The following is a 15,262-nucleotide window of genomic DNA, read 5'->3' as shown; positions in this document are numbered from 1 at the left end:
TCTCTGCCAAATACAAATCCCTACTCCCTCACTTTTATTTTTGACTGCAGTAATACCTTGTGATCTGCTGCTAAGATGGTAAAAAAAAAAAAAAATCCAGTTCTGTCAACAACTAATTCATCAAAATGGATGCGGGCAATGCTCCCAAAGCTTAACAATAACAAGACATTTGATAACGAATTATCATATCTTGGCCCAAAATTGTCATTGCTCTCCTTCTCTTTGCAAAAAGTACTTAAAATAATAAAAAAGCAAAGCACCTGAACCTTGAAAGTTTATGAGGTTATTATTTTTGGTTGTATCTGTGTTGGCACCTCTTCTTATATTTCATTTCCATGATGTATGTGGCATTCCTCCAACATTAAAGGAAAGGGCAGCAGTGTGATTTGTATCAGATATCTGAGTCATGCGTATCCTGCAACTATACACCAGTGACATTCTGACGCTTCTCCAACATTAAGACCGTACTGGCTGTGATATCAAAACGTGGACACAACTGCCCATCAAAGACAGCGCCAACTGAAATCTAATCTTTAAAATAATATGCTGTATTTATCAAAACAAATGCTTCACAAACTATGCTGTGCACTAATGCTATTCAATATTAAGTAAAATGCAATTACATGTCATGGTAATTAATGAATCAATTAAAGGGCCAATATTTACAATAAAACAATTAAAATTAGGAAATGTACTACTTATATAATAGCATTATAATTTAAAACAACTGTCAACATGTATTTTTAACATTTATACAATTATTCATTAGCAATAATGAGACTTTCAGCTTAAGTATCTGGACGAAAATATATTAATTTTACATATAACTGTTGAATGTTCTCATTTCAAATGTATAGACTGCCTATAAAATTTTCTTTACTTTCATTACATTACTTTCCAGCATATTTAGCCAGAGAAGTGATTAAAGATAAACAATTAACTATTGTATTACAGAAATATGACAGCATTGTGAAACAAATCATACTTATCATTGTCTAAGCTATGAACATATCAATGTCAAGCAATAAGGTGACAAGCCGCTGTAATTGACCAAACTGAGTATTAAACTTGTGCTGAGCAGGCACACTGGAGTATATAAAAGCAGCAGCTCCAAATGTCTGCATGAACTGACAGGCATCGGACGCAGGTGAGTGAAGCCAAATATTTTTTTGTAATTGTATTTCCATCAGTTAAAATTTCTATTAACTACACTGTTGCTGCTGTAATTGATTTAATACAATTGCATTTTACCATAAACAACCAACTCCATGTGTTTCTTTAAATATTAGGTTACCACTAAAAGACTATACTATTAACTATTCAATTAACTCTCTTTTCTAGTGCCTTGAGTTTACCCAAGATACCAGTTAATTTCATCTGGGATCCATTGAGGTAAATGGTTTACAAACGATATCCTTGGTTAAAAACATCATATCAAAACACTCATTTGAATCATAAGTAAACAAATTATTGTAAGGTTTACATTTATTTCAAACGATTTCCACGAAGGTGCCACCATGAGCACAGACGCAGAAATGGAGCAGTATGGCGCTGCGGCCATTTACCTCCGCAAGCCAGAGAAGGAGAGAATTGAGGCCCAGACTGCTCCATTTGATGCCAAAACGGCCGTCTTTGTGGTTGATACTGATGAACTTTACATCAAGGGTAAACTGATTAAGAAAGAGGGAGGCAAAGCCACCGTTGAGTCTGATGGGGGAAAGGTAGATAGAAAGAATTTTTGTGTGTGTTCAGTTTATGCAATACTGTTATTATGGAATCATTTTAAAACATATTTCCAACTATGCAGACAGTCACTGTAAAAGAGGATGACATCTACCCCAGGAATCCTCCAAAGTTCGATAAGATGGAGGACATGGCCATGATGACCCACCTCAACGAGCCTTCTGTGCTGTATAACCTCAAAGAGCGTTTTTCATCATGGATGATATATGTAAGTTTGTGCTTTGCTATTTCTAAGTCTATGTAATGTGATGATTTGTGATAAAGTTGGGGTTTCTATTAGGGTTGTCAAATTGATCAAATTTTTTATCTGATTAATCTCATCTGTATTTATTTAATCAAGTTTAATATTCATTCATTATTATTATCATATTATTATGATTTTGTGGAGCATAAAAAAACAACTCATTAAAGTATATATATATATATAGAGAGAAAGAGATGTGGTGCCCAGATTGCAATATATAAATGTGAAAAAAAAAATACTGACCACATCATATTTAGTAACCACTTTTACTTTTTTTATTGTAAACTTACAACTATCCCCACTAATGTGCCACTCGTATTCATCTTTTAGCTAGCTGCTGAGACTCACTTGTTTATTTTGTTGATCGGAGAGGAGAGCTGACCTTCTCTTGTGTAAAATGTTACCTGGATCTCCTGAATGAGCTGAGCACTACTACCGACTTTCGGCCGCCATCTTGGAACGAGCGACTTACGGCAACTCCGCTTGGACAAACTTCATTGGCTCACTGGCCTATATGCAACGCCGGAAACGACTTTTTTTTTTTTTTTTTTTTTTTTTTTTTTAATTATTGCGTGATTTTTTTTTTTTAGCAAATCATTCATCTGGATTAAGGAGTTAATTCTGACGGACCAAGTGTGTATGTGATGAAGACGAGACATTGTTAATGCTGTGTGTTTCAACAGACCTACTCTGGGTTGTTCTGCGTTGTCGTCAACCCCTACAAGTGGCTTCCTGTGTATGACGCCACTTGCGTGGCAGCATACAGAGGCAAGAAGAGGATTGAGGCTCCTCCCCACATCTTCTCCATCTCTGACAATGCCTATCAGTTCATGCTCACTGGTAAGATCAAGGTTACAATGTTAACCTGCAGCTGGAGAACTTTACCTTCGGTTAAGTCAACTGCAGCAGCTTTGAAGGTCTACCTCTTATGATGCCTGTATGTTTGGATTTCAGATCGTGAGAACCAGTCTGTCCTGATTACGTGAGTATTACACAAAATTGCCATGCTAAATTTCAATTAACTTGATGATAACCTCAGTTTTGACGTGTGCTCCTTCTACCCCCAGTGGAGAATCTGGTGCTGGAAAGACTGTCAACACCAAGCGTGTCATCCAGTACTTTGCAACAATTGCAGCTATTGGATCCAAGAAAGCTGAGGCAGGATCTGGCAAAATGCAGGTAAAATTCATATCTAGTACCAAGTTTGATCTAAAAAGAAGAGTCTTACAGATGTTCAGTTTATCCAACTATAATCTTCTCTCGCAGGGCTCACTGGAAGACCAAATCATTGCAGCCAACCCTCTGCTTGAGGCCTACGGTAATGCCAAGACTGTGAGGAATGACAACTCCTCTCGTTTTGTAAGTAGGCCTTATCATATCAACATCTTTCCTGAAAGCTCTGTCTGATTTCTATATTATAGAGTTAAGTTATGATCTGATTTTATAGGGTAAATTCATCAGAATCCATTTTGGTACCACTGGCAAGTTGGCCTCGGCTGATATTGAAACATGTAAGTTACAATTTAAGTTTCTGCTCAAATATGCAAAGTGAGAATATTTTACAAGAAGTGGAAAGAAATGAAGGTTTTGCATCATGTTTGCATTCTTGTTGACCACACATCATAGAGCACAATAAATATTAATATATTCAAAACTACAATAAACAATGCATATGTAGTGCATGGGTGGGATTGCAATTTGTACTCCCTGAAAGGAGAACTGTCATCAGCCTAGGTGTGGATCCATTTAGACACCAGAGGTAGCTTGCTATAATTTTTTATGTCATAATGTGGTGAAGATTAGTTGATTGTTGCAAATATTTTTGGGAAGGAAAAGAGATGACAAATTCATGAAAACCGACTGCAGTGCATGGGGTCTTTTAGGTGTTTTGGCTATAATACAAAGAACTTAGAATGATTACCAAGTGAGTCTTTGCTGGAGTATTTGTAGGACGATTGATTGTATGTAGTGTTTTAAACTCTGGTGTAGGTTATTGTCAAACTACAGTCATGTAACCTCAGAATTATTTCCAGTAGAAGCTTTTATGTTTTAAAATTACTCACAGATTTGTTGGAGAAGTCCCGTGTGACCTTCCAGCTGTCTGCTGAGAGGAGCTACCATATCTTCTATCAGCTGATGACTGGCCACAAGCCTGAGCTGCTGGGTATGCTGGTGGACTTCTTTCATTTTAAATTATAAACTACAACAAATATCAGGAAGAAAACTCATTCATTTTCTGCTCTCTTCTTCTAGAGGCTCTTCTGATCACCACCAACCCCTATGACTACCCAATGATCAGCCAGGGTGAAATCACTGTCAAAAGCATCAATGATGTGGAGGAGTTCATTGCTACAGATGTAAGATGAAGTTAGAGAAATAGACACTGAGTACACTGAGACAAATGTTTTCAGATACCAATAAGTTTCCTTCATTTAACTTCCAGACTGCTATTGACATCTTGGGCTTCACTGCTGATGAGAAAATCAACATCTACAAGCTCACTGGTGCTGTGATGCATCATGGCAACATGAAATTCAAGCAGAAGCAGCGCGAGGAGCAGGCTGAGCCTGATGGCACTGAGGGTAATAACACCATTCTCACCATGCAGATTTTATGGTATGGAAAATCCTTCTGAAATTCATGTGTATCTAATATGTTGTTTCTTTCTTCCTATCAGTGGCTGATAAAATCGCCTACCTCATGGGTCTGAACTCAGCTGATATGCTGAAAGCTCTGTGCTACCCAAGAGTCAAGGTCGGCAATGAAATGGTCACCAAAGGTCAGACCGTTCCTCAGGTAATTAAAGAAGGAAATCAACTCTCTGGAACTTTGTGAGGCTTTTTCATATTTGTAATGATGCAGCATCATGCAGGAGAATAAATGTAATGCTTCAATGTCCTTTTAGGTCAACAATGCCACTATGGCCCTTTGCAAGTCTGTCTATGAGAAAATGTTCTTGTGGATGGTCATCCGTATCAATGAGATGCTGGACACAAAGCAGCCCAGACAGTTCTTCATTGGAGTGTTGGACATTGCTGGATTTGAGATCTTTGATGTAAGTATGCTGAGACATATCTGAGCACTTCTTAAGGTCCACAAAATGTTTCCATAGAATTTAACATCTTTCTGCAATTCCAGTTCAACAGCTTGGAGCAACTGTGCATCAACTTCACCAACGAGAAACTGCAACAGTTTTTCAACCACCACATGTTTGTCCTGGAGCAAGAGGAGTACAAGAAAGAAGGCATTGAATGGGAGTTCATTGACTTCGGTATGGACTTGGCTGCCTGCATTGAGCTTATTGAGAAGGTGAGCAGCCACCCAGTTAAACATTAGTGCATTTTTCTAACTTCTGTTCATCAACTTTAAAATGTATGTAAAATGTAAACTCTTCTCAGCCAATGGGCATCTTCTCCATCCTTGAAGAGGAGTGCATGTTCCCCAAGGCCTCTGACACGACCTTCAAGAACAAGCTGCACGATCAGCATCTTGGTAAAACCAAGGCCTTTGAGAAGCCAAAACCAGCAAAGGGCAAAGCTGAGGCCCACTTCTCCCTGGTTCACTATGCTGGTACTGTGGACTACAATATCACTGGCTGGCTGGACAAGAACAAGGACCCACTGAATGACTCAGTTGTTCAGCTCTACCAGAAGTCTTCAAACAAACTGCTGTGCTTCCTGTATGCATCCCATGCTTCAGCTGATGGTAAGAAACAGAGTAATTAAGTGAAGAGCTACAAGTGAGAAAGTATACCTGACAAATTTGGATCAGGCCTTGTGAAACTACTCTGCAGTAGAATTCATTCATTTTACCTGGTTAAAAATTACCTTATCCAAAAATAAGTAAGCTCAAGAAACTTCTCATGAATGATAATTCATATTTTGCAATGCAGAGGCTTCTGGTGGCGGCAAGAAGGGTGGTGGTAAGAAAAAAGGCGGTTCCTTCCAGACTGTGTCTGCACTTTTCAGAGTATGTATTGTTTCCTGTGTTTGGATTACAATAGAAATGTAATATTGAAATCTCACGATGTCATGATGCTGACTTACAGGAGAATTTGGGCAAGCTAATGACCAACCTGAGAAGTACTCACCCCCATTTTGTCCGCTGCCTGATCCCCAATGAATCAAAGACCCCAGGTAAGAAATGTATAGCTCAGTTTTTACAAGCATGTGTAACAAGGTGACTAAAGAAATGTTTCAGACAAAACAAGAAGAAAAAATATTAACAGTATGAATTGAAACGCTCAGGTCTTATGGAAAACCACTTGGTCATCCACCAGCTGAGGTGTAACGGTGTGCTGGAGGGCATCAGAATCTGCAGAAAGGGTTTCCCCAGCAGAATCCTCTACGGTGACTTCAAGCAGAGGTGACTTTTCATCATGAGAAATTGGATAAATTCAGTATCAGTCATTAATCTGTCGAAACACTATGGTTCAGTAAACTGAACACAATATTCAGTTTACTGAATGTGAATAAAATATTTTGCTTTTGTAGATACAAAGTTTTGAATGCCAGTGTCATCCCTGAGGGACAGTTCATTGACAACAAGAAAGCTTCAGAGAAGCTGCTGGGATCCATTGATGTGGACCACACTCAGTACAAGTTAGGACACACTAAGGTACAACTAGATAATATCAGTACACCTGAGCAGTGCATCGTATTTTCTGCTGTCTCAAGGTTTGCAGATACTGATGAGAAATTTACTTAACTCGACACCATAGGTGTTCTTCAAAGCTGGTCTGCTGGGTCTCCTGGAGGAGATGAGAGATGAAAAACTGGCTGCGCTGGTGACCATGACTCAGGCTCTCTGCAGAGGATACCTCATGAGGAAGGAGTTTGTTAAAATGATGGAGAGGAGGTAGGAGTGTATTACACATTATTTATTCAGATTCTCTAGGTTTTTATAGTTTCCTAAAAAGAAAAAGCCTGCCTGCCACACTCATCTGCAAAACTTGGGCACTAGTGTGAAACATTGGTGGAATATTGTTAAACAGGAGGCATTATTTCAGGCATTATTTTCAAACACTACATGTGGTGGTTATTAACATAATTGTATCTTTTTAGAGAATCAATCTTCTCCATTCAGTACAACATCCGCTCATTCATGAATGTCAAAAATTGGCCATGGTTGAAACTTTACTTCAAGATCAAGCCTCTTCTGAAGAGTGCAGAGACTGAGAAGGAGCTGCAGCAGATGAAGGAGAACTATGACAAAATGCAATCAGACTTGGCTACTGCTCTGGCCAAGAAGAAGGAGCTGGAAGAGAAGATGGTTTCCCTGCTGCAGGAGAAGAATGACCTGCAACTGCAAGTGGCTGCTGTGAGTAGCCAAGACGTTTGATCAAGTGAAAATGAAACAATTCCATGAGCTCAGTATTTGCAGTCCTTGCAAGGGCTTTTCGATTCAGTCAAAATAAATCCTCATGTGTGCTTTTACAGGAAACTGAGAACCTCTCAGATGCTGAGGAAAGGTGTGAGGGACTCATTAAGAGCAAGATCCAGATGGAGGCCAAACTCAAAGAGACAACTGAGAGACTGGAGGATGAAGAGGAAATCAATGCTGAGCTGACTGCCAAGAAGAGGAAGCTGGAGGATGAATGCTCTGAGCTGAAGAAGGACATTGATGACTTGGAGCTCACCCTGGCTAAAGTGGAGAAGGAGAAACATGCCACTGAAAACAAGGTTCAAATGAAATGCTCCACAAATACATGTTATATGTACATGTTTATGGTCAATATTATATAGATATATATATAATATAGATATTTATGGTCAACAGAGCTGATTTAAACACAGTGTACGATGTTCTTCCTCTGTAACTTCAGGTGAAAAACCTCACTGAGGAGATGGCATCTCAAGATGAGGCCATCGCCAAGTTGACCAAAGAGAAGAAGGCTCTCCAAGAGGCCCACCAGCAAACACTGGATGATCTCCAGGCAGAGGAAGACAAAGTCAACACTCTGACCAAGGCCAAGACCAAGCTGGAACAGCAAGTGGACGATGTAAGAAAGCAACAGTTTGTTTTCGGCTTTGTACTTTTGCTCTGTAAATAGACAAAAGTGTCTTTGTCTAAAATGTCCATATTATTTTGTAGCTTGAGGGATCACTGGAGCAAGAGAAGAAGCTCCGCATGGACCTTGAGAGAGCCAAGAGGAAGCTTGAGGGAGATCTGAAACTGGCCCAGGAATCCATTATGGATCTGGAGAATGACAAGCAGCAGTCTGATGAGAAAATCAAGAAGTAGGTTTTTGTTTGTTCTATTTTATCAGTCCTATTTCCATCTTCTCAAACATTACATTGCAACACCAGTCAGGATTATGACAGTGAAAGAATACTTGATCTCCTCAACTAGGAAAGACTTTGAGATAAGCCAGCTCCTCAGCAAGATTGAGGATGAACAGTCCCTGGGTGCTCAGCTTCAGAAGAAGATCAAGGAACTCCAGGTAAAACTACTTCACGTGAGCAGTAAACTCAGTGAATGAGAACTCCCACACGTGTGACCTTCTGATGCCACTATTATGAAATCTAGGCCCGCATTGAGGAGCTGGAGGAGGAGATTGAGGCTGAGAGGGCTGCTCGGGCTAAGGTTGAGAAGCAGAGAGCTGACCTCTCCAGGGAGCTGGAGGAGATCAGTGAGAGGCTTGAGGAAGCTGGTGGAGCAACAGCCGCTCAGATTGAGATGAACAAGAAGCGTGAAGCTGAGTTCCAGAAGCTGCGTCGTGACCTTGAAGAGTCAACCCTGCAGCATGAAGCTACAGCAGCAGCTCTTCGCAAGAAGCAGGCTGACAGTGTTGCAGAGCTGGGAGAACAGATCGACAACCTCCAGCGTGTTAAGCAGAAGCTGGAGAAGGAGAAGAGCGAGTACAAGATGGAGATCGATGACCTCTCCAGCAACATGGAGGCTGTGGCCAAAGCAAAGGTCAGATTTTACTGCTCCCTCATATTTCCATGCTTCTTTGTTGTGCTCATGGAAGGGCTTTCATTTCATTTCATTTCTTAAATATGTGTTTTGTTATTGACAGGGCAACTTGGAGAAAATGTGCAGAACTCTTGAGGACCAGCTTGGTGAGCTGAAAGCTAAAAATGATGAGAATGTTCGCCAGCTGAATGATATTAATGCACACAAGGCAAGACTGCAGACAGAGAACGGTGAGTCACAAAGCATATAACCCCAATCTATGGATGATGTTTAAATGATATTGTATTATTAATGCATATCTTCATTACAGGTGAATTTTCTCGCCAGCTTGAGGAGAAAGAAGCTCTTGTTTCTCAGCTGACCAGAGGCAAACAGGCCTTCACTCAGCAGATTGAGGAGCTCAAGAGACACATTGAGGAGGAAGTGAAGGTATTAAACAATGAACAAACATCTTGGAAGACACCAAAAACCCACATGAAGTAACATAACTATATGATACCTTTTAACTCAGTTATATGCTTATTAATATAAATGTTTTATTCTTCATCTCTGAGTTAAAAATGTTTTTTAATCCACAACAGGCCAAGAATGCTCTGGCTCATTCTGTTCAGTCATCACGCCATGACTGTGATCTGCTCAGAGAACAGTTTGAGGAGGAGCAGGAGGCCAAGGCTGAGCTGCAGAGAGGAATGTCCAAGGCCAACAGTGAGGTGGCTCAGTGGAGAACCAAATATGAGACTGATGCTATCCAGCGCACAGAGGAGCTGGAGGAGGCCAAGTACCTGCATCCTTTCCACTTTTTCATTGCTGAATCTGTTTTTGTGTTTTATTCCTCAAACTAAACACAACAAATTCTTCTCAATGACAGGAAAAAGCTCGCCCAGCGTCTGCAGGATGCTGAGGAGTCCATTGAGGCTGTGAACTCTAAGTGTGCCTCTTTGGAGAAGACCAAGCAGAGGCTGCAGGGTGAGGTGGAGGACCTCATGATTGATGTGGAGAGAGCTAACGCTCTGGCTGCCAACCTTGACAAGAAGCAGAGGAACTTTGATAAGGTAACAAGTTTTAGTGGAAATTAAAACTAATTTCATCCTAAGAACACATACTTTCCTGAATTATTAACAATCATCTCATTAATGGATACAAATCTAGGTCCTGGCAGAATGGAAGCAGAAGTATGAGGAGGGCCAGGCAGAGCTGGAGGGAGCCCAGAAGGAGGCTCGCTCTCTCAGCACTGAGCTGTTCAAGATGAAGAACTCCTATGAGGAGGCTCTGGATCATCTGGAGACCATAAAGAGGGAGAACAAGAACCTGCAGCGTATGTCAACATCAAATTAAATTTATTGTGAGGTGAACAATAATTATTAACTTGTGTATATGTATGTATATATAAATATACAGAGGAGATCTCAGACCTGACAGAGCAGATGGGTGAAAGTGGCAAAAGCATCCATGAGCTCGAAAAAGCAAAGAAGGCTGTGGAAAGTGAGAAGGCTGAAATTCAGACCGCCTTGGAGGAAGCTGAGGTATTACTACTGATATATCAGTGCATTATCATATTTCAAATATGATTTATTATCATCACAGTGTAGTAAGTTTGTTACTCACTTAGCTGACTTTCCTTGTAGGGCACACTGGAGCATGAGGAGGCCAAGATTCTCCGTATTCAGCTGGAGCTCAACCAAATCAAAGGTGAGATTGACAGGAAGCTGGCAGAGAAGGATGAGGAGATGGAGCAGATCAAGAGGAACAGCCAGAGGGTGATTGACTCCATGCAGACCACTCTTGATGCTGAGGTCAGGAGCAGAAATGATGCCCTGAGAGTGAAGAAGAAGATGGAGGGAGACCTGAATGAGATGGAGATTCAGCTCAGCCATGCCAACAGACAGGCTGCTGAGGCCCAGAAACACCTGAGGAATGTCCAGGGACAGCTCAAGGTGAGGATTAGATGATCATCTAATTAGAAGCAACAAGTATGAAGAATGCAGAATTCATATTGGTTTTTTTGTCCTGATGTCAGGATGCCCAGCTGCACCTTGATGATGCTATCAGAGGACAGGAGGACATGAAGGAGCAGGTTGCCATGGTGGAACGTAGAAATGGCCTGATGATCGCTGAGATTGAGGAGCTGAGAGTCGCTCTGGAACAGACAGAGAGAGGACGCAAAGTGGCTGAGCAGGAGCTGGTTGATGCTAGCGAGCGTGTCGGACTGCTTCACTCTCAGGTTTGCTGTAATTCATTCAGAAGAAGCCACACCTTGGAAAATACATTCTAAATATTAAACATGACTCCTCTTAAACATTCAGAACACCAGTCTCCTGAACACCAAGAAGAAGCTGGAGTCTGACTTTGTGCAAGTTCAGGGTGAAGTGGATGATGCTGTTCAGGAAGCAAGAAATGCTGAAGAGAAGGCCAAAAAGGCCATCACTGACGTGAGTTTACGTCTGAGAAACTGCTTCATGTGCTTTTTGTATTCAATAAGTACCGGCCAGGTTTTTTTCAGATGAAAGTGGATTTAGAGACTATTTATCATTTCAGGCTGCCATGATGGCTGAGGAGCTGAAGAAAGAGCAGGACACCAGTGCTCACCTGGAGAGGATGAAGAAGAACCTGGAGGTCACAGTCAAAGACCTGCAGCATCGTCTGGATGAGGCTGAGAACCTCGCCATGAAGGGTGGCAAGAAGCAGCTCCAGAAACTGGAGGCCAGGGTATGAGATATATGAATTTTATATGTCACAGATGAGTTGTTGAGAGTATTGTTTAGTATCTTAGGTTATGTTTCACAGGTGCGTGAGCTGGAGGCTGAAGTTGAAGCCGAACAGAGACGTGGAGCTGATGCTGTTAAAGGAGTCCGTAAATACGAGAGGAGAGTGAAGGAGCTGACCTACCAGGTAAACTTTTTCTCTCACCTATTTTTTTTTTCTGGATTCTCCTACAACACAATACTTTAACTTTGCAGACTGAGGAGGACAAGAAGAACATGCACAGACTCCAGGATCTGGTGGACAAGCTGCAGCTCAAAGTCAAGGCTTACAAGAGACAGGCTGAGGAGGCTGTAAGTCAAATCAGCTGTTAACAGAATTCCGCCATTATGTCTCCTAACTAAGACAGTGTTACACAAAACCCTTCACAGGAGGAACAGGCCAACACTCACATGTCCAAGCTGAGGAAGGTCCAGCATGAGATGGAAGAAGCTCAGGAGCGTGCTGACATGGCTGAGTCTCAGATCAACAAGCTGAGAGCCAAGAGCCGTGAAATTGGAAAGGTAAGTCTTCTGTGTTGGATAAGAACACATTTGAATATTACACAAACATCAGCACTGATTTCTCATAGACATCTGAGGTCAAAGACTAATAATAGTTCCATGCTTAACTCTGATTTACACTAATTGGTTTCAAACATTTTAAGTTTATATTGTAGTTGTCGTCTCTTATTACACATAATGCTAAATAATCAACAGAACACATAAACTCAAAAGTCACTCTGTTCAAAAACATGCAGACACGTCCTGTGTATGAGAGAACATATAATACATGATAACATATACAAATATTGAATGAAATTGATTCCTGTTGGGAATATGGCTTGCATGTGTGCATTAAAGTGACAGAAAGATTTTTGTTTTGTTTTTTTTTTGTTAATATAGTAATTGCTTTAATTTATTACTCTATCTCTTTGTTGAAAACATGAGAGCAGGTGAACTGGGAAAAATTCCCTTTCATATTTGGTGTTGACATCGTTGAAATTTGTTATAAACGTAGATTATAATTCCCCATATCCAGGTTCTACTTAAACTTTAAATTGTACCGATATTTTAAAAACGCCCAATTTAATATGTTGTGCCACTTTAATGCTGTATTAACTGCTAAGTTGAAGAATGGTTGTATTATCATGTTAATTTTTTTTTTTTTCAATTGCACTTGGCCGTTATCCTCCTTAGGTAAGAATGGGTCTGTATGAAACACATTATAGAAGACACCCTAAAGCTAAAACCCCTGACGAACTGAAGTCTAAAAATCATGGCACGACTTCACAGTGGGTCAGTGACACTTGTAAAAGCCAGGCACTCACTTTTCGGGAATGACAATTGGCTTAATGTAAGCCCACAACCATCACAGGCATTCAAGTACTGTCCTTTTGCTACCTACTGGCCAGTGTTCCCAGTTCCATGAGTGTTCGGAGAGGTGACAGCTAGTAGAAATTAATGGGAAGCTTAATAGCGCTCTAAATTTATGGCCGGTAGGTCACTGCCTGCCAATATAGCCCATTCATAAGAAGGTGCTGACTGGCTGATTTAAAATGAAGAGGCTCACAATAAAGATCACATCAGTCTGCAGCACTTACTCAAGTGTGGCAGTGTAATTTGAAAAGAAAATTGTCATGCACGAGCAATGTTAATTGTTTTCTTTCTGTTCTCTTGTATTACAGTCAGAGAGTGCCGAGTAAGAGGCAACATCTGCTGGAAAACTTTTCACAGAGCTTAAAAACAAACAAACAAACATACAAATGACCTGCTGTGATATGTACAAATTTAATAAAGTTTATGTCCTTGATGGAACACTTTTCTTTTTCTTTTTTTTGTCTTGAAAGGTTCAATGATTAAGCCAATGGTGTTAATCACTATATATGATAAATAGTTACAAATAACAATGTAGAATAACATGAGGACTGTTGGGAAGTGTAAGGGTTCTTACTATAGTATGGAAAAGTATAAAGTTTTAAAGGATTAACCATTCAAACAAAAAATGAGTGTTGAAATGTGGATTTTAATTGCAAAGCAGGAGGTGAACACAAACAACTTCTGATTTATAAACTTCTTTTACATAACGAGTTACTGTTTATTTATGTGACAGAACAAAATACCCATGTATTATTGCAATGTGAAGGGCATGAATGTAACTATGTAGTGTATATAATAAATTAGAGGATTGTACAGCCAGGAAACATTAATTAACATTCAAAGATGCTTGTGCCTTTGTGTTACCAAATGCTAACAGACGCACAGGTGTTGTTGGACCCCGGGGCAAATTCCATTCATGTGCATAGCGCCAAGATATTTTTAGGAGTTCTCTTGTGTCTTGTGGTGGTTATGGACAACTGTGGGGGAAATGGGCACTAATGCAGCTGATGTGGACAATTTCCTTGTTCCTGTTCATAATGACAATGATATCGTAATATTGTCAGAGTCAAGCCATGGTATTACCTTTCAACACAGCTGTCAGTTTGTCCTTCAGGAGCGACTCGTTGATTTGGCATGCTTATTCTGTAAAGAAGATAAACACAGTTAGATATTGTCTCGTGTCTCATTTAGTTTTGGTTAGATCTGCTCCGATTTAAGTCATCGTCTCCTGATTTAAAGTGTGCTGTGGGACACAAACATGCTGATTGGTTCACAAGAATATAAATGTTGAAAAGTGCTTTCTGCTGGGTAAAGCTGATGACTGCAGAACTCATGAGATCTTTAACATGAAAAGAAAACACACTGCAGATCCTCCCCTTTTTCTGTCTGTGCCCTTTATTGTGATAGAATGAATAAAACTAAATCAAACAAAGTGAAATTGAGAGACTTTAACCAACGCCACCTTTAGTTCTCTCATGTTTTCTCTTTCAAGGATGAGTGTGACGGCCTTTTAAACATCACCAGGCTCCTCCTTTCCAGTCACATTTGGCATGATTTATTTCAGTTCTTGGGCTTAGTGGAATAGCTCAACTATAAGCATCGACAGGCTCAAGGACATTAAAAGGACAAAGTTGGTCAGGACTCTCTGTCCCAACTTATGGCCTGCTTTCCCCTTCTAAACATTCTCTTATTCTACTCACAAATTCAAAAAAAAAAAACAAACAAAAAAAAACAAAACGTCCAGTTTAGTGTTGACTCTTATAGAAATGAGAAATACATGGATGAAAACAATGGTTACAACTTCGGCTTAATATGGTTAAAAAAAAAAAAAATGAAAACATAAATACAATATATTGCAAATTTCCCCACTGAGGGACTAATAAAGGATTCTCTTATATGGTCTGCAAATTCCGATTCTGAAGTGGGACAGAAAACATTGTGAGTTTGCATATGAAAAAAAAAAAGGAAATGATAAAAAAAAAAGCATGGAGTGAAACTCACTGCTGAAACAATAACACAAATTTTATTTTCACTTATTTCCAATGAAGGAGGGATATTAGGAGGGATAATATTAGATCTGTTCTGTCAGAGTCTGACCACTCAGCAAATTTATTAGGATTAGTTGGTAAGTTTTGCCTAATGTGTACAAAACACTACATATTCAAGGTGACACACCAGACTAATCATTTGTAACAGTACAAATGGAAGATTGCAAAGTAAAAATTTGGAACGAGATGAA

General features: G+C 40.0%; 1 protein-coding gene across 1 annotated transcript; it reads left to right on the top strand.

Annotated features, from left to right (window-relative positions):
* Window positions 1-1,517: 1,517 nt before the first annotated feature.
* LOC115047598 (myosin heavy chain, fast skeletal muscle-like) lies at window positions 1,518-13,349 on the top strand. The gene is made up of 39 exons (XM_029508638.1): window positions 1,518-1,721; window positions 1,808-1,951; window positions 2,671-2,827; window positions 2,942-2,969; window positions 3,055-3,166; window positions 3,254-3,346; window positions 3,435-3,498; window positions 4,053-4,151; window positions 4,241-4,344; window positions 4,431-4,569; window positions 4,665-4,783; window positions 4,893-5,042; window positions 5,126-5,296; window positions 5,386-5,692; window positions 5,880-5,956; window positions 6,036-6,123; window positions 6,235-6,352; window positions 6,481-6,604; window positions 6,708-6,844; window positions 7,051-7,306; window positions 7,426-7,668; window positions 7,812-7,988; window positions 8,081-8,226; window positions 8,339-8,429; window positions 8,516-8,905; window positions 9,009-9,135; window positions 9,216-9,334; window positions 9,487-9,683; window positions 9,774-9,957; window positions 10,055-10,220; window positions 10,304-10,428; window positions 10,531-10,839; window positions 10,923-11,126; window positions 11,209-11,334; window positions 11,441-11,611; window positions 11,690-11,794; window positions 11,863-11,958; window positions 12,037-12,168; window positions 13,332-13,349. Exons 1-39 carry the CDS (start codon window positions 1,518-1,520, stop codon window positions 13,347-13,349), a joined length of 5,817 nt encoding a protein of 1,938 aa, XP_029364498.1.
* Window positions 13,350-15,262: the final 1,913 nt, after the last annotated feature.

The sequence above is a fragment of the Echeneis naucrates genome, chromosome 8 (genome assembly GCF_900963305.1).
Source record: "Echeneis naucrates chromosome 8, fEcheNa1.1, whole genome shotgun sequence".
NCBI classification, from domain to species: domain Eukaryota; kingdom Metazoa; phylum Chordata; class Actinopteri; order Carangiformes; family Echeneidae; genus Echeneis; species Echeneis naucrates.
Note: the sequence above shows the minus strand (reverse complement) of the source record. Positions and strands in the feature narration are given on the sequence as shown.